Source organism: Manis pentadactyla, chromosome 9, assembly GCF_030020395.1.
Source record: "Manis pentadactyla isolate mManPen7 chromosome 9, mManPen7.hap1, whole genome shotgun sequence".
Taxonomy (NCBI): domain Eukaryota; kingdom Metazoa; phylum Chordata; class Mammalia; order Pholidota; family Manidae; genus Manis; species Manis pentadactyla.
Window position 1 is genome coordinate 72,879,895 of NC_080027.1, and position 24,934 is coordinate 72,904,828.

The window sequence follows — 24,934 nt, forward strand, 5'->3', positions numbered from 1 at the left end:
ACCTTTGGAGTCACCTTGACTTCCTGTTTTACTCACACCCTGTATTTGATCTGTCAGTAAATCTTATCAGTTTTACCACGAAAACATCCAGACCCAATTTCTTACCACCACCACCATCTTCTCTTGCTTTGCCTTCTCTAATAGCTTCCTACTTGGGCTCCCTACTTTGGCTCTGGCCCAACTTACATCAGGTTGCAACACATCTGCCAGAGTGATCCTTTACAAAAAAAGTTGAGTTTGATCTCCTTACTCTTCTGATCAAAAGCTGTCAGAGACTCGCCAATTCATTAAGCCAAAACTCTTATTGTGGACTACAAGACCATGATCTGGTAACCGGCTACCTCACGTCGCATTGTTTTCCACTTACTCAAATCCAGCCCACAGGCCTCCTTACTCCGGGGTCAGTCCTTTCCTTCTGCATGAAACGCTTTCCTGCAGGTGTCTTCATTGGTACTTTCCTCATTTCCTTCAGCTCTCAATACCACTTGAGCCATTTTTCTGATCACTCTATCCAAAAATGAACGTCCACACACTCATATGCACACCAACTTCTGTCTTCTTAGTAGCGCTAGTTAACAAGTTAATACAGTAGTTATGTTTATTAACACAGTGTTCACCATGTTTTAAGTATTAATTAACTGAATCCCTATAACACCATGAGGTAAGTACTTAATTATTATTTTTCCAAGAGGAAGCTTAAACACAGAGGTTAAGCAATTGTCCCAAATCACACAACCATCAAATCGTGTAGCAGGCATTCTATCCCAAGGAATTCAACTCTGGATTCCCTGCTGTATAGCACGACGCCATCCAGGGCTGCCTTTCTAATCACTTTGTAATGTTTATGTTGTGTGTGCTTCACTGGAATCTAAGCTGCTTGCAGGAGCTTCCTTTGGAAACGACTGTTATCCCCAGTGCAGGCAACACTGCCTGCCAGCTGGTCCCTTAGTAAAGGCTGAAAAGTGGCTACATTGGAACTCAAAAAAATAATTACCATCGAGCTCCAAAACACATGCAAAACCCGAAGGCTTTTCCGGTACTGACGAGGGCGGGGTAGACTCCGGGGCGTGTAGAGAGGCGGGTGGAATCAACGCCGGAGGAGCCTTCAAGTGCAGCCTGAAAGGCTGGCGAGCAGAGGGGGCGTGGCTAGTAAGGAATAACTATGCTGAGGACAAGTTATTGTCGTTGACCTAACAGGCTTAAAATTTCACGGGTGGGCTAACTGAGGTGTGAGCGGGCAGGTAACACGGAAGACTGTAAACTATACCGCTCTAGAAGATCGAAGAAGAGGCGGTACGTTGAGGTGGCGTCTTTGGGCACACCCGCGAGACCGGTCCGGGCGCGTCCGCTTCGCCCCGCCTCCAAAGGCGGTCAGAGCGCGCAGTAGGATTGGCTCCTGCGGCCCCGCCCGTCCGAGTGACCCTGCACTGAAGGATCTGCACAGGGCAACCCGGAAGTAATTGTGATGCGCAGCCGCGCAGCCCCGGAGCTCGACTCTCTTTTCCAGTCGGCGTGGTTTGTGTGTAGGCTGTCTGCTTTTCGGTGGTCTGCACCATGAGCGTCCCGGCGTTCATCGACATCAGTGAAGAAGATCAGGTATGTTCCCGGGCCGCAGGTGTCGCCAGGGTAGGGTTGGGGGAGGTCTCAGTGGTGTGAGCGGTCGAGTTCGGGCCTAGCCTGGGACAGGCGGGAGGGACGTCGCTCCGCGGAACCCGCTCCTGGGTTGAGAGCCGCAACTCCCTTCTCCACGCGCGGGAGTGGGAGGTCCGGGAGACACGGGCGAGGGTTTCTGGTCTGGAGTTGCGCAGGGCCGCTTCCACGGTTCCCAGACCTGGGCGCGAGTCTCCACGGACAGGTTCTTGGTCGGCGTTGGCTCCTCCAGGCCAGTCATTTCTGACGGCACAGTATTTTTTGACGCATTGGGAATGGTGTCTGCTTCCGTCTCCTAAATGCAGCCACATCCGGAGTGGGAGGTGGCCAGTCTAGTCGGCGTAAACTGTCTAGGGGAAAAATAATTTTGTGCTAAATATCAAAATGGTTTTACTATGCGATCACAGAAGGACAGGTGACCCTATTTTTTACGTATACCGTATTGTATATTATTTATTGTGCAAGTCTGAGAGTTACGTAACCTGAAAATGGAACGTCAGTTACACCCTCACTTTTTCAGACATACTCCTGAAGAAGAATCATCCCAATATTTTAGAAGTTTCTGTTCAGGGTTTGCTTTTTGGTACGCGTAGCTAATACGTCTCATTTTTCCCATGACAGAAGTTGAACTTTATTTGGTGGGAGTTCAGCTGAACATGAAATGATCTTATCTAATTTTGCAAAACTGGAAACTGTTCTCTGAAGTGTCATTTTGCATTTTTCTGCTAATCCGTTAACATGGAATTTTGGGTCCCTATAGAAGATAACATTACTATTCTAAGATAATTTTACGATAATTTTCAATATTGCCGATGTGATTTGTTTCCCCCTGGTAGAAATGCACACCCTCAGTCCTGAAAAGCAAAGAAGGGAAATGAAATTGAAAACAAAGGCAAGATAAGGCTAGGGTAGGAGTTGAGCATTATTAAAAAGGAAGATGTGGAAGAGAAGAGGAAAAAATACCTAATTAATAATGGAATCTTGTTACCAACAATTGGGTATTACTAGGTTACAAAAAAAAATTGGATTTTTTACTATAGTAAAGGATTTGTAGGAAGTTATTGTCATTGGTCGTATTTTAGTTTTAAGTGGTTATGCTGCTGTTCTTGTAATGCATGATTTCACACTAGCCATTCCTTTTAAGTAAATATGTGATTGCTTTAGGAGTCAGCTTTAAATTACCTTTGGTTAATTTCAGTGTTTGATAGTTAAGAAATGGAGTTCAGAGTCCTTGTTTCTTTTCCTTTGTTGTACCACTCCACAAACCATTTATGGCCAGTGAGGATAACAGATTAAAAAATTTTTTTAAAAATGAATGAACTATTTGTTGATTGAATAGCAGCAGAAACTGAACAAATTCCCTTTTTGGGGGGACCATATTATGTTTCTTTCATAGAGAAATATGCTTCCCAGTGGTATTTTTGTGCTGTCTGATTCAGTGACAGTTCCATGAAACTTGCTTATAACTCCAGTTGAAATGTGAAGTTAACTGTGTTATTTGAAAGGACAGCACCATCAGATCTACCGATTAAGAATACTTTCCTTATTAGCCAAAGCTAGTTTAGAAAAGTGATACCTGTGCATTTACTAATGGCATCCTTTCATCTCCCTATTTCAGTTCTTCCTTTTGTTATCTTAAATATCATCTGCATTCATGTTTGGCTGCCATAAATACCAAACCTTCAAAAGAAGTTTAATATGTGAGTTAGAGTAGAAAATGTCTAAATACCTGAATGCAGTACTGTAATTATGTTTTTATAGGTGCAAAGGTGCTCTCTGATGGAGGTATTCATTTTGCATTTTAAAAGATTAATTATATAGGAGATCCAGTTTGATATAAATATTATATTCAAGGCAGTGTTCAAAGACATCATCTTTTTATTGAGCAATAACAATTTGTTGCTTTAAAACAAATTGAATTTATCAAGTCAGATCAGTTCTTGTATTTGAAAGATGTTGCTACATACTAAAAGTCCAGGAAGATGTAGGTAATAATGAGAGAAATCCTGAACTTGATCCATGTGGGTCTGTGTAGCCACTAGGTTTTGTTGAGAAAAACCTGTGGCTCCTGTGAGACTATATGATATTCATGAGGTGGGAAGAGGCACTTCAACATTTTGTTGTTAAATACAGTATTTACTTTTTTTTTTCATAAGTAGGACAGAATGGTTTAAGATCTTGTGTTTTGTCCTTCATAGTTTTATACATATATAGCAATCCTACTTGATTCAACAGGCTGCTGAGCTTCGAGCTTACCTGAAATCTAAAGGAGCTGAAATTTCAGAAGAGAACTCAGAAGGTGGACTTCATGTAGATTTAGCGCAAATTATTGAAGCCTGTGATGTATGCCTGAAAGATGATGATAAAGGTTTGTTTTTAATTTTTTGTAATATTTCTTAATATTCTTAAAGGACCTACTTTAAATATTTATTGTAAATTATATTTATTTTGCTTCAGATCTTAGAACTTACAAGCTCTGTTTTTAATCTTACCTTTGCACATACTTTCAGTTTATTCTAATCTGTTATACCTATGAAGTAAGCCTGTTTTGAGAAAGCATCTTTTTTATATCAGGTATGTTTTCTGAGAGTTTTGCACACCCTAAATACTGATAATTTCAGAGTGAACTGAAGAAAAAAATGGAACTTTCCATAAGATTTAGATTATTATCAAATGGGATATAATTTCAAGAAATCAAGTCATTTAATTATTTTGCTGATTCCCTATTGAGATAAAATGGGAGTCCTTAAATCTCTAGTTAACGTTTGAGATTAAAATTGGCATGTGATTAATATCTTACACTTGAAAATCACTGACCCAACCAGAATATTGATAGCTTTCATATTTATATAATTTTCTATCTGTATGTACAAAGTTTTTTTCAATTGGGAAAGCATCCTAGTTTAAGATCTAACTAGTAACTTCCAAAATGATTGAACTATCTTGCCAGTAAAAATTGAAAGCGTAAATATAAATATGTAAATCATTCTTTTTTTTTTGCTGATTGAAAACCAAATTTAGGTGATATTTCCTCCACTGATAAAATGTACACTTTGCTTTCAGAATGTTAGCTATACAACAGATCTGGTTTATTTTGAATTCTTGTATGCTGTATTTTTAATATAAAGCACACTGCTGAAAGAAAAGGGTCCTCTAGAACTGTTTTACAGTAATAGCCAGCTTATGTCTTTTAAAAATATCTTATGTTTAATGGTCTTTGGTGTATTAAAACACTAAAAATACATACTTAGACACATTAAGTATTAAGTATCACTGTTGTGTTACCCATATGTGTGTAGATGTTGAAAGTGTGATGAACAGTGTGGTGTCCCTCCTATTGATTCTGGAACCAGATAAGCAAGAAGCTCTGATTGAAAGCCTGTGTGAAAAGCTTGTCAAATTTCGGGAAGGTGAACGCCCATCACTGAGACTGCAATTGTAAGTTAACTGAGAGAAGTTCATTTTTTAAAGGTGCTCTAATCATGTTACTGTTATTTAATGATTAAAAGCAAGAATTCTTCAACTTGACAGTCAGCTGTGGCTCTTAGCTATCTGACATTAGACAAGTCACTTAACCTTTATGTACTCTGGTTCCCTCCTTGTAATGTGAAGTTTTGTTGGTTGGTTTTGGAGGGGAATTGGTATAATAGTTTCAGGTGTTTACGTGTACAACATAGTGATTCAGCATTTATATACTTTACAAAATGCCCCCCATGAAGAGTGTAGATATCATCTGTCACCATACCAAGTTACTGAAACACTGTTGACTATATTTCATCCCAGTGACATATTATTTTGTAACTAGAAGCTTGTACCTCTTAATTCTATTCAACTATTTCACCTGTGCTTCCATTCTGTTCCCCTCTAGCAGCCACCAGTGTCCTGAATTTATGGGTCTTTTTCTGTATTGTTTATTTGTTGGTTTCTTTTTAGATTCCGCATAGAAATGAAATCAAATGGTATTTGTCTTTCTCTGTCTGACTTAATTTCACTTTGCATAATATTCCTTAGGTCCATGTTATTGCATATGGCAACAACCGAGGATTTCACTCTCTTATGACTGAGTAGTATTCCATCCATACACTGCATCTTTTGTATCTGTTCATCTATTGCTGGACAGTTAGATTGCTTCCACACTTCGCTATTGTAAATAATGCATCAGTAGTCATACGGGTGTGTATATCTTTTTGAAACAGTGTTTTTGTCTTCTTCAGGTAAATACTCAGAAGTGGGGTTGCTGGATTGTAGAGTAGTACTATTTTTTGAGGATCCTCCATACTGTTTTCCATAGTGGCTGCATCAGTTTACATTCCCACTAATAGTCACAAGGGTTCTCTTGCTCCACACTTTTGCCAATGCTTATTTCTTGTCTTTTTGGTAATAGCCATTCTGACTGGTGTGAGGTGAGATCTCATTGTGATTTTGATTTGCATTTCCCTGATGATAAGTGACACTGAGCATCATGTGTTTGTCAGCCATTTGCATGTCTTCTGTGGAAAAATGTCTGTTCTGTTTTCTGACCATTTTTTTAATTGAATTATTTGGGGTTTTCTCTATTGAGTTTTATGAGTCCTTTATATATTTTGGATACCAACCGCTTATCAAACATGTAATTTGTGAATATATTCTCGCACTCAGTAGGTTGCCTGTTCATTCTCTTGATGGTTTACTTTGCTATGTAGAAGTTTTTCAGTTTGATGTAGACCTGCATGTTTGTTTTGGTTTTTGTTTTTCTTGCCTGGAGAGACATCCCCCAAAAAATGCTTAAGCTCATGTCCCAGAGGTTACAGCCTACATTTTTTCCTAGGAGATGTATGGTTTCAGGTCTTACAGTTAGATCTTTAATCCATTTCAAGTTTTTGTATATGATGTAATAAAGTGTTCCCATTTCATTCTTCTATTTGTAACTGCTGGTTTTCCCAACAAAATTTATTGAAGAGACTGTCCTTTTCCCATTGTATATTCTTGCCTCCTTTGTCATAGATTAACCATATAAGCATGGGTTTATTTCTGGGCTCTCTATTTTGTTCCATTGATCTGTGTGTCTATTTTTGTACTGATACCATACTGTTTTGATTATAGCTTTAAGGTATCAGGGAGCATGATACCTCTGACTTTATTCTTTGTTTTCAGGATCACTTTGGCTGTTTAGTGTCATTTGTGGTTCCAAACACATTTTTAGAATTATTTGATCTAGTTCTATAAAAAATGCTATTGGTATTTTGCTAGGAATTGCATTGAATCTGTAAATTGCTTTGGATTGTATAATAGTCATTCTTCCACTCCATGAAGATGGTATATCATTTCATTTCATTTATTCAGTTTATCAGTCAGTGTCTTACAGTTTCTTGAGTATAGCATTTCACCTCCTTGGTTAAATTTATTCCTTGATACTGTATTCTTTTTTGATGCAATTGTAAATAAGATTGTTTTCTTGAGTTCTCCTTTTGCTAGTTTATTATTAGCATATAGAAATGCAGCAGGTTTGCATATATTGACTTTGTATCATGGGACTTTACTGAATTCATTTATCCTAACATTTTTGGTGGAGTCTTTGTGGTTTTCTATATGTAGTATGTCATCTGCAAATAGTGACAGTTTTACTTCTTCCTTACCAAATTAGGTGCCTTCTGTTTCTTTTTCTTGTCAGTTGCTGTGGTTAGGGCTTACAGTACTGTATTTACTCACAGTGGTGAGAGTGGGCATCATTGTTCGGTTCCTGATCTTAGAGGAAAAGCTTTCAGGTTTTTGCTACTGAGTTTGATGTTAGCTGTGGTTTTGTCATATATGGTCTTTATTATGTTCCCTCTGTGTACCACCTTTGTTGAGAGTTTTTATCGTGAATGGATGCTGAATTTTGTCAGATACTTTTTCAGCATCTATTGAGATGATCATTAGATTTTTATCCTTTTGTTAATGTAGTATGTCACATTGTTTGATTTGTGGATATTGTAGTCCTTGAATCCTGGAATAAATCCCACTTGATTGTGGTGAATGATCCTTTTAATACATTTTTTTAAATTAGGTTTGCTAGGTTGTTTTGTTTTGTTTAAGTATTTTATATCTGTGTTCATCAGGAATATTGGTATCTAATATTTTTTGTTGTTGTTGGCTGTCTAGTTTGGATGTCAGGGCAATGCTGGCCTTGTATGATGAGTTTGGAAGCATTCCTTCCTCTTCTGTTTTTTGGAATAGTTTGAAAAGGATAGGTATTAGCTCTCTTTTAAATGTATGGTAGAATTGAGCTGTAAAGCCATCTGGTATTGTACTTTTGTCTGTTGGGAGTTTTTGATTACTGATTCAATTTCATTTACTAGTAATTGTTCTGTTCAGATTTTCTATTCCTGATTCAGTCTGGAAGTTTGTATTTTTTAGGAATTTACCCATTTCTTTTAGGTTGTCCAATTTGTTAGCCTATTCCATAGAATTCTATTAAAATCCTTTGAATTTCTGTGGTGTCTCTTATTTCTGATTTTATTTTTTTGAATAAAAAATTAAAAAAAATTTTTTTTCTTGATGAGCCTCTAAAGATTTAGCAGTTCTGTTTATCTTTTCAAAGAACCAGCACTTGATTTCATTCAGTTTTTTTTTTCCTATTGTTTTTAGTTTATTTCTTTTAATTCTGCTTTGGTCTTTTGTTATGTCCCTCCTTCTGCTAAATTTGGCCCTTTTTTTTGTTCATTGTCTATTCATTTACTATTCATACAGTGCAGTCAGACTCTTGAGATTGTTCTTGTTTCTTGAGATAGGCCTTTATCACTCTCAGCTTGCAGCTTAAAACTGTTTTTGCTGTGTCCCATTAATTTTGAACTGTTGTATTTCTGTTTTTGTTTTTCTCCGTGCATTTAAATTTTTTCTTCCTTTTTTGACCCATTGGTTGTTTACAGTCATATTGTTCAACCTCCATGTGCTTGTGTTTTCCAGTTTTTTCCTTGTGATTGATTTTTAGATTCATACTGTTGTGATTGGAAAATATGCTTGATATGATTTCAGTCTTAAATTTACTGAGACTTGTTTTGTGGTCTAACATGTGACCTATCCTGGAGAATGTTTCGTGTGCAGTTGAATGTGTATTGTGCTGATTCTGGATGGAGGAAGTCCATCTGGTGTAATGTGGTGTTCAACAATTGTTTCTTACTGATTTATCTATCCATTGATGTAAGTGGGGTGTTAAAGTTCTCTATTATATTGCTGTCTGTTTCTCCCTTTATGTCTGTTAATAATTTGCTTTATATATTTAGGTGCTCCTGTGCTGGGTGCATATTTACAGTTGTATCCTCTTGATGGAGAACTTTATCATTGTCATGTCCTTCTTTGTCACTTGTTACAGTCTTTGTTTTGAAGTCTATTTTGCTGAAATAAGTATTGCTACTCCAGTTTTTTGGGTTTTTTTTCATTTGCATGGAATATCTTTCCATTCTTTCACTTTCAGTCTTATGTTTAGTCTAGGGTGTTGTTTTTGTATACATTCAGCCACCCTACATCTTTTGATTGGCACATTTAGTTTGTTTACATTTAAAGGAATTATTAATATGTACTTACTGCCATTTTGTTGTTTTCTGGTTTTCTTTGTTCTTCTGTTCTTCCTTTGGTATTTGATAACTTAGAGTTATGCATGGATGCCTTTCTCTTTAGTTTTTATGTTATCTCATAGGTTTTTGGTTTGTGATTACCATGAGATTGATATATAACATTCCGTGTGTGTGTGTGTGTGTGTGTGTGTGTGCGCGCGCATGCGTGCAGAAGACAGAGAGGTATAGGTATGTATATTAGTTTATATTAGGTTGACAGTTGCGTAAGTTTGAACACATTCTAAAAGCACTACTTTTTATTCCCCCCTCCGTGTTTTATCAATTTATCATAAATTACATCTTTTTATTTTGTGTATTTCTTGTCTTTTTGTGTATAGAATTGAGTTTGCTACTTTTATCTTTTTAACCTTCAGACTAGCTGTTAAGCAATTTGACCCACTCCCTCTGCCATCTGGCTTTTACAAGTGAATTTTCCTTTTATATTTTTCTTTCTTCTAGTTAGGGTGTTTTTCTCTTTAAAAAGTGCCTTTAATATTTCTTGTAAGCCTAATTTAGTGGTGGTGAATCTTTTAACTTAGGTTTATCTGGGAAGCTCTTTATCTCCCCTTCCATTCTGAATGGTAGTAACCTTGCTGTGTAAGCTGAAAACATTGGTTGGAGGTTTTTTTCCTTTCAGCACTTTTAATATACCATGCCACTCCCTTTTGGCCTGTGAAGTGCTGAAAAATCAGCTGATTGCTGTAGTATTTCCCTTGCGCATGACTCTCTACTTTTTTTTCTTGCTGCTTTTAAGATTCTCTCCTTATCTTTAGTCTTTGCCATTTTAATTGCTGTTTTTCTTTGTATGGACCTCCTTCGTGGGTTGATCATGTTTGGGGCTCTCTTTGTGAGTTCTGGACCTAGATGTCTCTTTCCCCAAATTTGGGAAGTTTTCAGCTATTACTTCTTCAAATAGGTTTTCTGTCCCTTTCTCTTTTTTTCCTTCTGAAATTCCTTTTATGCTAACATCATTTCATTTGAAGGCATTGCAAAGATCTCTCAGCATCATCTCATTTTTTAAAATGTTTTTTTCTTTCTGTTCTTTAGTTTGGTGGCTTCCCATCATCCTTTCAGATTGATGATCTGTTCTGCATCCTCTGATCTGCAGTTGAGTCCCTATGGTGTATTTTTCATTTCAGTTATTGTGTTCTTCAGCTCTGACTGGTTCTTTTTGTGTTTAACATCTTTTTGTTGAAGTTCTCCCTGAGTTCAGCCATTCTTCTCTTCAGTCCAGTGAACATTTTTATGACCATTACTTTGAATTCCTTATCAGGTAGATTGCTTATCTCTGTTTCATTTAGCAGTTTTTCTCGTGTTGACTTAATTCTTTTGTTTGAAATATATTTCTGTTTCATTTTGTCTGGCACTGTTTTTTTTCCTATGTATTAAGTAAGTAGGTTATGTCTCCTGGTCTTGAAAGCAGTGACATTATGTAATAGATGTATGGAGCCCAGAAGGGCCATTCCCCTGGTAACGGTGACCCAGTACTCCAGGGATGTTCTCGTTGTGGGCTGTGGACACCCTCCTGTTGTGGCTGAGCTGCAGCTGCTGTGAGGGCTAGTGAATGAGGCTCGCTTTGCCTGCCTGTCAGCAGTGGCCAATGGACTTCTGCAGTTGTACTAGTTTGTAAGGCTCACTCCAGGTGCCAACTGGCTGAAAGGCTTGGCACAGCCCCTGTTGGGCTGGTGAGTGAGGCCAGCCCTCAGTCTAGCTGCCTCCAGTGGCCCATAGGACCTCTGCTAGCATGCTGGTGAGTGGGGCTAGCTCCTCCCCTCCCCAGGATGGTAGTCTGCTTTGGTGGTGCACCTGCAGGGCGTGGCATGTTGGATGGGGCATGTGGAAGGAGCAAGGGGAGTGGAGGGAGCCATGCTGGCATGGTAGATGATGGAGTGTCAGAACTAGCTCCCACAACATCAGGCTAACTAGGCTGAGGGGAGAGCGTGAAAAATGGCATCTGCTAGCTCCCTCCCCCAGAGAAAGTTCCCAGCAAATGCCTGCCCCTCTGGTACATGTTCTGAAGTTAATAAATCTCCTTTCATAGTGCTGCTTCTGTGTTGGGTCTCAGACTGATCGACACAGCAGGCTAGTCCTCCAAGAATGAAGACAGCTCCCCACAGCCCTCCAGCTCTCCTGGAGTTAAGCCTTGCTGATTGTTAAAGCCAGGTGTTACGGGAGCTTGTCTTCCTGGTGCAGATCCCCACGGCCAAGCATGTCAGGGGCAGAAAGCTTACTCCCCACCCCTTCATACCTCACTCTCTCTGCTTATGGATTGGGATGGGGGAAGGGTTTAGATCCCAGTCAGTTGCAGCTCTCTCTCTTTTACTCTTCTCAATACAGCTGCCTTTTTGTCATTAGCTGTGGATGATCTGTTCTGCTTGTCTTTGCATTGTTTTCCAAGTAAGTTGTATTACATGTACTCACTGCCTTGCTGTGTACATAGGAGGAGGTTATCACAGTGACCTCTGATTCTGCCTTTCTAATGTGAAGTTATTAATAATACCTGTCTCAGGTTACTGATCTCAAACATTGTTTTATTATTTGTTAACCCAGGCTAAGCAATCTTTTCCATGGGATGGATAAGAATACTCCTGTAAGGTATACAGTATACTGCAGCCTCATTAAAGTGGCAGCATCTTGTGGGGCCATCCAGTATATTCCAACTGAGCTGGATCAAGTGAGTTATTATGTGGAGTATTTGTTCTGCTTATAATAAGTGTTTTTGCATATAAAACTAAGCACACGTGTGTTCTAAATACTATCTTTTAAATTACAGATATATTCAACTTTGTCACTAAATTTCCTCCTTTGTCAATCTTTTCATAGGTTAGAAAATGGATTTCTGACTGGAACCTCACCACAGAGAAAAAACACACCCTTTTAAGGCTACTGTATGAGGCACTTGTGGATTGTAAGAAAAGGTATTTATAATTAATGTACTGTCTTAAAACTTACCAGTCAATGTAAGTAGTTGAGGCTGTTTTAAAGACAAGAAGGGTGAATGATTTGCTCTGCTTTGCTCTCTATACAGTTGCTATAAATCTATTTGTAAATTTGACCTAAGTTAAAAATAACTGCAAAGTTTTTTAAAATAGTTTTTCCCTATCTTTAAACTTTTTAGACAACTTGCTTTTCTAAAAATGGTACAGCTGCTAATCCAAAGCTGTGTATAACTGGACTAAGTTATTTAATGGTGCATTGATGTCTTTCTACAGGGTAGTGCTGTGACTTTTGTTTAATGGTGGCAAGGATCTATCAGTCAAAGTTTCTACAAAACCTTTTATATAAACAATGCCCCTGAGAGGAAACTTTGCAGTAGACTATACTAAAGGAGTACCTATTTGGCTTCTGCAAGGTCCTGGGTTTCTAAGGCTTCTCTTCAGCCCAACAGACTTCATGCCCAAAATATTTAGTCTATATACATCCCAGTTTTAGGATGCTTACCAAACCATAGAGTCAGCCCAGTTTTTTGAATTAGTGTTGAAGGATAATAGTACCTTATTGACCTAGCATTTTAATGTCTTTTTACATAAGGTTACTTTTAGAAAACATATTCAATCTTCAGTTTAGTTTTAGTGCACAATTTGTAAAATGGCTTTTAGTGTTAGAGTGTTTCATATATTAGGTTCAACAAGATTAATACATGTTTCTATTACATTAATAAAATACAAGTTTTTTGCAGACCATTTAAATTTAACAATTTAAGAAGAAATTATATTCTTGTGAAAAATGGGAAGTTTTATCATAAAAGAAGATAAGCGGGGGATCTTGCATTAATAGGCTATTTCATTCTGAATCAGGGGCTACCATCTCTTACATGCTGACACACTGTGGCAGCATTTCAGCCAGTTAGTAAGGTGTTAAAAGTAAGTAGTTTATAACAAATACCATTTCAAATGGGAGAGCAAAAAAAGCTATTGGAGACAGAATCCATAATTTAATCCACACTTCAAACAGGCAGGCTGTGGAGTCAGACTGCTGGGATTCAAATCTTAGCTTTCCTGCTTGTTGAATGACCTTAAATAAATAACCATCTCTGTACTTCAGTTTCCAACTTCAAAGTAGAAATAATTGTTTTATAGTGGTACTTAACCTCATAGGGTTGTCAAAAAGATTACACAAGGTAATACACATAAAGTTCTTAACACACAGGCTTCATTACTGAGAAGGCACTCGGTAAATGTAGGATATTGTTATTCCTGTCACTGTTATTTTCAGTTTTTCAAGTTCACCTTAAGAAGTGAAGTCTTGTCTGGTACAGTAATTTAAAATGAGGAGTGGTATGGTTTCCCACTGAATGTCTAGTGCTTATTACACATGATGGCCACTCACTGGATGATTTCTCTAATTGCTGTTTGGGAGACCTTAGTCTGTTATGTGTAAGAGGAAGTAACTGAAGTAATGTTCCAAAGAATTTTCTGAGAATGAGACATAGGACATATTCGTGCTCTATTAGACACATTCTCATGTTCATGTGTTAGAAAGCATCTGCAGCATTTGTCACAGGTGATCACTCTGGAAACAGTTTTTCCTTGCAGTTTCTTCTTGTCATTCACAACTCCTCACTTGTGGGTTCCTCCTTTATCTTCTCTAAACAGTAGAATAACTGAGTCCTGGGACTTTCTCTGCCCTATTACATTCATTTACTGTCTGTGTTGTTTGTCGTATCTTGCTGAGATTATAGGGGAGACTGAATGCCAAATGCATTTTGGGTGGAACAGTTCTTTGTATTGCTAGATTAAGTTCATTAAAGGACACACAGCATCCCTGCCTGCCCTGCCCTTCTACAATACCAGTAGTGCTTCCCAGTCATTAGAGCAACTACAACAGCTCCCATATCCTTCCAGCCCTGGAGGGCGCCCAGTTGAGAGGCACTGACTGCCTTCTCAGTCATGCCTTTAAATACCATCAATATGCTGATGATTTTCAGTTGTTTTTTTTTCCTGTATTCCTCCCCTGAACTCCAAATACTTCTGTTTGTTTCCATTCAGATACTCAAAAGGCATCTCAGACTTGACATCTGCAAGTGAACCACTGATTTTTCATTCTAAATCTGTTTCTCCTTCAGTTTTCTCCCACTCAGGAAATGCCATTTCTGTGCTTCTAGTAGCTCAAAAACAAAACCTGGGAGTTGTCCTTGACTCCAGTCTTTCTCTTTTACTCCATATCTAATCCAGTAGCAAGTCTGCAGCTCTAATAAATTGAAAGTCAGACCAAATTCTCACTACTGCCATTCTTATCAGGTGGTCTAAGCTGCCATTATTAGTTAGGTTATTGAAGTAGTCTCATAACCTGTTTTGGGCCTTGTCCCCCTGTAGTCTGTTCCTAAATGTAGTTGGCAGAATGTTCTGTTTAATATGGAAGATCATACTATGTCTCCGCTCTATTCAGTATTTTCCAGTGGTTTCATTCACAGTAAAAGGCAAAACCAGCTCCAGAGTCTTGGTACTGGCACTAATTCTCCCAGGTATCTATGCAGCTTCCTCCATTCTTCACATTTGCTCAGTTGTTACCTCACAGAAAGGTCTTCTCTGGCTGTCTGTATGTATAACAGTATCCCCGATTCTCACCCTCCCTCCCCCACCTGCTCTCGCCTGTTTTCTTTATTGCACTTCCTCACTGCCATACGGTATTTTAATGTTTATTATCTATTTGTCCCCACTTGAATAAGTTTCACAAGGATAGGGACTTTGTTTTGTTCATTACTAAAAAGTGATACTCATAGGCACTCGGTATTATATTTGTTCTATGATTATTTCTAAAATACAGACATGCTGCAAAAGCAGAGCTGTGAGACAATATGAAGTGGTGGTTTATACAACTAGTGCGTATGCTCTTCCCAAAGGCATTCAGATTAAAATATTCTAAAACAATTCACAAATATAAGATCCCTGGCTTTCTCCCTATTTTCCTGATGTTGTGAAAACTAGTTTGAGTGTTGGACCCTTCATTTTTAAGAACAGACACAGGCCCTGTCTTCCTCGACCTTTCAGCAACCTGTGGCCATGCTCCCCCTCCTCCCTGAAGCTTACCTTGATTAGGTGACACTGCTTGTTTTATTCCGTCCTGTGTGGCAGTTTATTCTGAGACACTGTTGTAAAGTACTTTCTCCCCTCCTTTAAATGTTGGTATTGCATAAGATTGTGGCCTAGGACCTTTTTCTCATTCTGCTCCCTCTTCCTGGGTCATCTCATCTATTCCCATGGCTTCTATTATCTACTGAATGAAAATCCATGGCTGACCCAAGCTTCTCTTGGGAGCTTCAGATCTTTATGCCTAACTGCTTTCTACCTGTTCCTGCTTGGATGTGGCCCTAGGTGCCACAATTGCAACAAACATGATCAAAATGAATTTATCATTTCTCTCTCTAAAACATTCTGTATGTTCCCAAGCAAGACATCTCAAAGTGATCTTTATTCTCTCCACTCTGCAAACACAATGATTTTGTGAAACAAAGATTTCAGTATATTATTCTTTAGATTTTCATTTTATTTAGGATACAGTGCAAAATTCTTAGGCACATGAGGCCTTCCCAGCAAGGGCTCCTACCTGCTGTGTAACAAGCCTGGGCTTGGTGAATGTGATGGTAACCTCCTTGCGGTATTTGTGTGGTGTGTAGACAAAATACAAACGCTTTGCTGTGTTTACCTGGATACTCCATCTCTCCGTGTCTTTTGCTCTCATACACATACCACCCCACACTCTTCCTCTTGGTTATCACACCCTAGACACAGTGAACCTGTATCAGCTATAAAAGCACTGTGCTCTTTCCCAGTCTGGACCAGGAGCTGGTACCAGTTTGTCTCACAAGCTAAATAAGGTTTTTATGTTTTTGAAATGGTTAAAGAAAACCAAAGAAATTGTATTTCATGATAGGTAAACATATGAAATTCATAATGTCCACAAAATTTTGTTGGAACACAGCCATGCTTACTCTTTGGCGTATTGTCTATGGCTGCTTTTGCTAAGACTTGAGTCTTAGAGACCATATGGCCTGCAAAGCCTAAAATATTTACTCTCTGGCCCTTCACAGAAAGTTTGCATACCCTTGTTCTAAACCTACACTCAACTTGATTTCTCTGCCTAGAATACCCCTCTCCTATTTAGGTTAGATGCCTCTCTTCTACAGCACCCTCTCCTTTTATCGTAGCACTTAACACTCTTTGTTAAAAGGTTTGTGAGGTAGTAGGCTCAACCATTGTATTCCCAAGGTGTCTGACACATAATGGGCCCTCAGTAGATAAATGCTGATCACACTAGGGACCTAAAAGAGAATGGTTATTTAAACACTAAATTTCTGTCAAACTGTGATTTAAATTTTAAGACTTGGTTTTTGCTCAGTACATATAAAATCATATACATAATTTTAAGAACAATACAATTGGAAGAATATCTTTGGAAGAGTTATTTTAAATATTTGGTGTTGGCTCAACTTCAGCCACATTGTCCTAACAATTTCTAGGACATGGAACTTTTTTCCCACCTAGGGCCTTTATACTTGTTCATCCCTCTGCCTGGAAAGTCATCCAGCCCCACTTTCCACCTCCAGCACTTTTCATGGCCTATTATCATATATCCTTTAGATCTCCGCTTACATGTCATTCCTTCAGAGAGAGACTTGCCCTGCTCATTCTTTACAAAGTAGCCACCTCTTTCCTGTCACTGCACTTGTTGCTCAGTTACATCACAATCTTCTTCATGGTACTTTCTTACTAACTGTCATTTTCCTTAATTGTCCTACTAGAAGGAAAGTTCCATGACTTTTCCCATAGAGAGGAATCTGTTTCTTCTCACCATTGTATTATCATCAGCATAATACTTGGCACGTGGTATATATTTTTGAATGAGTGAGTGACAATGGTACTCTAAAATTCCTAAAGCAGTATTTCTTTTTAGTGATGCTGCTTCAAAAGTGATGGTGGAATTGCTGGGAAGTTACACAGAGGACAATGCGTCCCAGGCTCGAGTTGATGCCCACAGGTAATATTAAACACATTGTTCTGATGTGATGGGTATCAGCAGCTAAACGTGAGCTACATATTCAGTCATACAACTGATGTCACGTTTGCATCCACCAGTGATACAAAACCATTCGATACTGTGTGCTTGGTGATAATTCTGATGTAGGGACTCACATTCAAGATTTGATGTTGGAAGAACTGTAGACTGCATGGGAAATGCCACATGCTGTTTGCTGTTTTAGGGTGTTGCTGGTTTGGGGGTTATAATCCCATACTAAGAAGTAGAACCTAGCCTTGGGTTGATTTTACCTCAATATTAAGGGATATAGATGAGGAAAACTTGGTGACTTAATAAAAATCGGTCAACTACTAATGAGAATAAGGGCTCAGACAGTTTAAGTCTGCTTAGTAGCAATAAGAATAGAAAGAGTTTTTTTAATATTGTGAAATGGAAATATGGTGACTTCGTTATTAGTGTTATTGCTTCACAGAGACACATACATGACAGGTGTTGATTAAAAACGTAGTTAGTGGAAAAAATGTTTAAAGACAGACTGTCTGCAAGCAAATACTCCACCACTTAATTGGAACTTTGTGGGCAAGCTCTTTCTGAGGCTATTTTATCATTAAAATGGGCATAATACTGTATGTCTCGCAGGGTGGTGTGAGAATTAGATGAGATAATGCATGTAAAGCACTTACCTTAGTATCTGGTATATGGGAAGATGCTGCTGTTTTATTTATTCTCTGATGACTTTGGTGGTGCTTTCTCTCCAGTGATATTTTGGTCTGCAACTGTTTTATTATCACCTCATAGATTTATTGACTGTTTTAAGCCCAGTCTTGTAGTTTTTTTTACGTTGGGTATATTGAACTCAGACACTCTACTGAAGTAAATATATTTTGCAGTCTACAAAAAATCAGTGAAAAGTTATCTGAATTTCAGGACTCTGAGCTTGGATTTTTGTTTTCTAATTAAGGTGTATTGTACGTGCTTTGAAAGATCCAAATGCATTTCTTTTTGACCATCTTCTTACTTTAAAACCAGTCAAGTTTTTGGAAGGGGAGCTTATTCATGATGTAAGTAGTTATCCTTAATGTGGAAAATGTTCTTTTCCTAAATCTAACATACTGAGCAGGACTCTTTTTCTTTGTGTTAGTGAACATGAATATTAGATCTGGAAAAAGAACTGTTCTTTTTATATCAGGATCAAATTTAGGACCAGCTTTTCTGCAACCACTGAACATACACCTTTCTTTCTTTCCTTCATCTTTCTCATTTGCCTGGCCATTACGAACTTAGGTAATACAAATTTCTTTTTTAATATGTAATGTCAGCTAGCCCCAGTTGGGAAGATAAATCTGATATTAAAACACATGAACACACTTTTCAAGTGCAAGTATAATTATATTTTAGATTATTTTCCATTTGTACTATGTCATTAACATCATCTTTTGGAGTAGATCATTTAGAGCTCACTCTATTTACTGATTATTTCATCTAAGTCTTAATGAAAGCAACTGGGCTTAGGTCGTAATTTGATCAGACAGATTGAAGTTTTTGCATGGAAAGAAATATAGAGCATTTTATTGCTGGGAGTTAGTGTCTTAAAAACATCTTGAGTATAAATCTTGATTCTATATTGAATAATCATATTTTTTATTATCTTATAGCTTTTAACCATTTTTGTGAGTGCTAAATTGGCATCATATGTCAAGTTTTATCAGAATAACAAAGACTTCATTGATTCACTTGGTAAGTTTTGGGGTTTAATTTTTAGAGGGGTAGAGAGAGATGGGAACATGCTATTCTAAACTATTGTGTACTGTGAGATCCAGCAAATAAGATCGTAGTCTTACGGGTAGAATACCCTAACCACTGATGTATGATGGAATAGCAACATACATAGGTAGACAGTTTAAAAGAGTACTCAGTGTGAATTGGGAATCAGAAACCAAGGAGGTACAGGAGGTAGCTTTTGTGATGGAAAGAGCATGAAACTAGTAGTCAGGAAACCTGAACCATTCTATAAGAGCTTGTTGGATTTTCGGCCCTTCAAGCTCTATACCATGATTCTCTGAGGCAAAGTACTACAGGAAGTGAATGCTTAGAGGAGATTCAGATGGAAATAATTTCACTGATACATGTTTTTTTTTAAATTTTGGAATGGGGAATGGAGCAGAAAAGGAACTTAAAGAATCACCACTACTATATGTTCATGCAGTGACTTTTTAGAAGTACTCATTTTAAGAGCTGACAAAATCCAATGATTAAAGGTACTTTACCAAACTGAGCATTATTGTTCAAAATAGAAGTCTCTTTTTGTAAAAGACCATACTCCTTAGCTAGTTATATATTTTGGGTGGTTTTTTTTTTTCTTATTAAACAGAGTCACAGAATTGTTACAGCAGTATGATTTTTTTTCCCTGTAATACAGCATTTTATGCCTGCTGCACTGCCCCCCCCCCACCACAATTAAAAAATAACACATAAAGTGGGGGAGAGCACAGGGAAGGCAGTATAGCACAGAGAAGACAAGTAGTGACTGCACAGCATCTTACTACGTTGATGGACAGTGATTCTAATGGGGTATGTGGTGGGGACTTGATAATGGGGGGACTCCAGTAACCACAATGTTGCCCATGTGATTTTATATTAATGATATCAAAATTTTAAAAAATTATAGAAGTTTACAGTGTTGCCAAGCAGATCTAAGTAAAGCTGTAGATGAAATTAGAAATGGAGTTGTGATTTTACACAATAGGAAAAACTTTCCTATCAGCAGTTTGTTGATGACAGCATAGTCTTAGCTTTATGATTTTTATCTTCTGACTTTTCTTTCTAGAGCATCAGTAAATGTTTGCCAAATCAAACCGAATCCAGCTTAACCTCACTGAGGAAGCAAACTTTAAATTGTTTTAATAAAGCTACCAGTTCTGTGAGAGAGAAAGCAACTATGAAATTACAGTGCTTTGTTTTCTTTCTAGACAATAATCAAAATACCTTAGAAATTGGTTATATTTGCCATATTAAAATTGAATTGTTAGTGTTCCTGGTTTGAGACGTAGATGAAGAATACATTTATAACGTATTTTGATTATACTATTAGTCCTCAATCTGGTATTAATTCCTGTCACCTGTAAATTTTGTGTCGTCATTGGAGTTGGGGAAGATTGAGTTATCATGAATATAATAAGACATTTGAAATAACACCAAGATAAAGTGGGTGCAAGTATGTTTGTGTAAAATGCTTTGCCAGGTGCACTAGACCCAGAAAACCACATTCTGTCCCAGTTAATTTGTTTTGTGGCATGAAGCTATGTGATGGAATGTTAATGTCAGCAACCTCTTTATTTACACACCAAGGAAAAAGGAGTAGTAATTAACACTTTGACACTCCCCCATTGATGTGTAATTGACTGTTTCAAAGGAGCACTGGTTCATAAGCTATTGCATGCATTAAAATTACGTTTTCTATATTGCAGCATTTTAAGCCAGGGGTCAGTGACAATGCAGAAATTGCTCAATGGTGCACATTTTTTTATTACTGCATTAAGGTTTTGACATATTAGTAATGAATAAATGTTTCCATAAAATTAGATTTTTTTATAACTTTAAAATTGAAATATGACACAGAACACTGTGACTTCCACTTTAAAGGTAATGTTCTAGTTTCATGAGACAAAGCATTGCTTCCTACAAGTCTTTTAACTTCACTAGCTTAATACTTTGATCTTGAGAACAGGAGTCCTAAAGGCTTTAAGTTTGTTTTTTTGTTTTGTTTTAAAGTAGTGACTATAAACATCAATTTGAAATTTTGTTAAACACTGGTTTCCACATGTAAGACAGATAATGGTTTTCCATTTGTTTTATTTTAAAATAATTCATTCTACAGTCATCATTCCTTTGATGTTTTTTAATATATGATAAGCTTATAATTGCACAAAAAATAGTAAAATAAATTTAATTTCAAGAAAATTTAAATTATATCAGAAATTTTAGGAGTTTCTATCACTTCATCATATTAGAAGAGAATTGTATATGCCCGCAGTACTGGGAATGTTAAGGAATTTTCTTGTATTTGTCAATATTGAGAAAAATCTAGCATTTGTTCTCTGCAATAGGAAAAACAGTAACATTTCTAATTTATTGTGCCAACTGGAAGTAAAATTCACTATTATGCCTTTTGTTTCTTGAACATTATGCAGATTAGCTGTCTTTATTAGACATTCTAAAAGATGCTTTGAGGAAAACATTTAAATGTGTATATGTTTTTGTATAATTAGGTATATAATTAGTAAACATTTTTTTACAACTGAAAGTCTCATTACAAATGTTTGGATTCCACAGGTGGCATCAGTCTATCAAAACACTGTTTTATTAACACTGACAACTTGGGCCAGCATAGCATTATCTTGTGTCAACTGAATTGCCCTAACATGTCCACATGTAATCTGGTGTTAGTCAGTTGCTACCTTTTTGCTTCAGAAAGTTAATCAACATCTAATTTGCATTTGTTAATTAGGGTTAATGTGCACTAATTGATTTTTTGATGCTTGTAGATTTCCATTAAACCCAGTTAGCAATACTTATTCATTTGAGTTATGATGAGCATGTTTTTGTTGAATCTGTGCCAAATAGGAAGCCTGTATCATAATTACAGCTAATTAACAGACAGTTGTGTCCTATATTGACAGGCTTCCCTAGTCTTCTGCTAATATATGAAATGTTATAAATTTCAAATTTATTTATGGAATGCTTGGAACTTTTTTTAACAATACAAACTTGAGGCTCTTAATTATTAGAGGGTACATCACTTATTTGGTGAGTTTACATAATTTGAAAGTTCAGAGGAAAGGAACATGTAATTCTAAATTTTAGAAATTTTATAATTAAGCATCAAATCAAGTATATATGATATGGTGTTATAATTCAGCTTCTACTTAGGAGTAAGTATGTTCAGGATTTTTAAGTATTCTATTTCTAGTTGTTTATTTTAGAACTGCTACTTTGTGACTGTTAAGTCATTTAATCTCTTTGCTCCTGAACTTTACTGTTTTTTAAAGGGAAAGGCTCAGGACTAGGTAATTTGTTAAGTTTCCTTTTAGGTCTAACAATGGTTTTGATCTAAATTGTTAACAGGCAGATTTTGAGTTATTTGTAGAGTTTTGCTTTTGCTTTATAATGAACAAGTGTCACTGTTAATAGTACTGTTTAATTTTTTCTAGTACTAATCATTTTAGCCTATAAATGTGAAATGATAAACACACTTGCAATTTTGACTTCTAAAAAAGTATTAAATCCAAAGTGACTTGAAGGAAAACAGATGTTTTCATAACTGGATGTATACAAAAATATTTTAAAACTTCATTTTTACCAGCAATACAGACACAGAACAGTCGATAAAGAATCCTGTGTTTAAATGAAGAGCTATTAGTAAAAAATAAGCTTAAGTAATTCAATTAAGTGAAAATACTCTTGTGAAATGTTTTTTGTACATCTGTATCCTGTATAAAACATGTGAAATGTACACAATTTTCAGGGCCTGTCACCTTTGGCACTCTTAACAAAGAAACGTTCTAGAAAATGATTTTAAATGCTCCATAATTTAACTGTGGGGTCAGTTTTATGGTTTGCAAATACAAGAAGCATTAAGAGATCAAATACAATGATTTCCGCAGTTTCACACACGAGTTGCTACTGTGCAGATCTTTGGTTAGTGTGATACTCACCAGGCATCATTACTGTGTTACTCAGGCCTGGTACATGAGCAGAATATGGCAAAAATGAGATTGCTTACTTTTATGGGGATGGCCGTGGAAAATAAAGAAATTACTTTTGATACAATGCAACAAGAACTTCAGATTGGAGCTGATGATGTTGAAGCATTCGTTATTGATGGTAAGACTGGAACATTTTCATTTTTCTTCTAGAATTTCTCTTCTGCATGGAACATAAGATTTTTAATCTTGAAACAGCCTTATGCTAATAATTCTAGATTATTTTATAAATGTATATCTTTATTAGATGAGCAGATACTTCTAGTGAAGTGAAAATTCATTGGAAATAATAAGTTGCTATGTGATTTTGGTGTTCTGTTCCTTGAAATCATAAAAAATAAATGCTTTTAGGCACTGTACCATTACTGGTTACAAGCCCAGATTTTACTATCACCTGAGTTTGAGGCCAGGTTTTCCTCTGTGAAACAGGAATGAGGGAGTAATTTTGTGGTTGTGAGGATTAAATCAGTGCAGGCAAAGCACTTATTTATAAGCTCAGTGCCTGGCACATAATAAATGACCTACAAATGTTAAACCATTATCAGTTTATGATTGGCTTAGAAACAGTTGAATTTTCTAAGTTTGAAATTTGGGAGGACTGTACTTAAGATTAATGTACAGAACTTTTGAGATGTTTGTTTCTAGTGCTGTAAGTCTATGAAGCAGTCCTTTATAGAATATCAGAAATTAGTCTCCCTTCCCCTCCCCCCCCGGCCCCCAACATGAGATTTGCTGGGGAGCGCACCTAGAGTTCTTTATAAAAACTATATAATAAGTAATACAGAGTGGCCCAGCAACCACAGAACAAATGAATGACCTTCCTGTTACTTGCAGCATATTGATGTGCTTGTTACAAGATTTAAAAAGACAGTTTGTAAAATAATACTAGAAAGTTGTAAAGTTTTATTATGTCTTCACTTGATCACCGTTTCATACCTTAGCTGTTTTTCTTGGGAATTTTCCATGTAACATATCACATAAAACATCTTTTTTTCAGCAGTACGAACTAAAATGGTCTACTGCAAAATTGATCAAACCCAGAGAAAAGTAGTTGTCAGGTAAGACACTAAATACTTTGCAGCATTTTGAAGACCAGTTAGTTCTTATTATTTCATTTAAATGTTTAGAGAACCAAGGTGGTGTTCCTGTCAGTTGATTGTAGTTAAATAGTTGCTATTTATCATAATTTTATTAAAGTTCAGACTGAATGTGATTAGCTTATTTAATGAAAGAGTCCTATTTTCCAGCACATTTCATTTAATGGCTTAGCATTGGCTAGAATACTAATGACTTTTGTGTCTGGTTTATGTAGTTCAGAAAATAGAAGGTTTAGTATCGATATAGTAAAGATCTTTTTTAAATAAGCTTCTAGTTCTCTACAGTTCTAAATTATGTCTTTTATATATATTTCCCATGTATATTTCATGTTGCTTTTAACTAGATGCAAGTGTATAAAGGTTGACTAATAACTTTGTAATTTTTCGATTTTTAGTCATAGCACACATCGGACATTTGGAAAACAACAATGGCAACAGCTGTATGACACACTTAATGCTTGGAAACAAAACTTGAACAAAGTGAAAAACAGCCTTTTGAGTCTTTCTGATACCTGAATTTTTATGATATGTGATTTTGTTGCTCTTTGGAAAAATCAAGTCATAGTAAAACATTATAAACTTAAATTTGATTATCTGGACAATTGTTTGAAAATTAAAAAAACCTCAGCATATACAAATAAATTACAAAGGTCACTGTATCTTTTACAGTACATAAGGTGTGTTCTATAAGGAAGGGATATATAGGTGTCATAGAGCTTTGATCAAAGGATATATGGAAGAAAAGCAAATTCAAGGGGAACTGGATGCCAACAGCAAACTGCAGTCTTAGCTATCTTAGAAGAAACATTAAAGCAAACATAGCAATATATTTTCATCACATCAGAAAAAGTTGGGAAAGTGAGTAAAACTATAAAGC

At 36.7% G+C, this 24,934-nt stretch overlaps 1 protein-coding gene across 3 annotated transcripts; it reads left to right on the plus strand.

Moving 5' to 3' along the window:
• The first annotated feature begins 1,394 nt into the window (after positions 1 to 1,394).
• EIF3M (eukaryotic translation initiation factor 3 subunit M) lies at positions 1,395 to 24,642 on the plus strand. 3 transcript variants are annotated; one of them, XM_036891921.2, is made up of 11 exons: positions 1,395 to 1,596; positions 3,886 to 4,018; positions 4,950 to 5,088; positions 11,772 to 11,895; positions 12,045 to 12,139; positions 17,115 to 17,198; positions 18,160 to 18,259; positions 18,854 to 18,935; positions 22,938 to 23,081; positions 23,958 to 24,018; positions 24,453 to 24,642. In XM_036891921.2, the coding sequence occupies exons 1-11, from the start codon at positions 1,555 to 1,557 to the stop codon at positions 24,571 to 24,573; spliced, it is 1,125 nt and encodes a 374-aa protein (XP_036747816.1). In that variant the 5' UTR covers positions 1,395 to 1,554; the 3' UTR covers positions 24,574 to 24,642. The 3 variants fall into 3 exon arrangements, with proteins under 3 accessions (XP_036747816.1, XP_036747817.1, XP_036747818.1); XM_036891922.2 differs by having other exon boundaries at positions 23,961 to 24,018; XM_036891923.2 differs by having other exon boundaries at positions 1,471 to 1,596; positions 3,849 to 4,018.
• Positions 24,643 to 24,934: the final 292 nt, after the last annotated feature.

Coding starts and splice junctions, on each gene's coding strand:
- EIF3M (XM_036891921.2), top strand. CDS start 1,555: ATGAGCGTCCCGGCGTTCATCGACATCAGTGAAGAAGATCAG. Junction 4,019..4,949: donor CCTGAAAGATGATGATAAAG/GTTTGTTTTTAA, acceptor ATATGTGTGTAG/ATGTTGAAAGTGTGATGAAC. Junction 12,140..17,114: donor CTTGTGGATTGTAAGAAAAG/GTATTTATAATT, acceptor ATTTCTTTTTAG/TGATGCTGCTTCAAAAGTGA.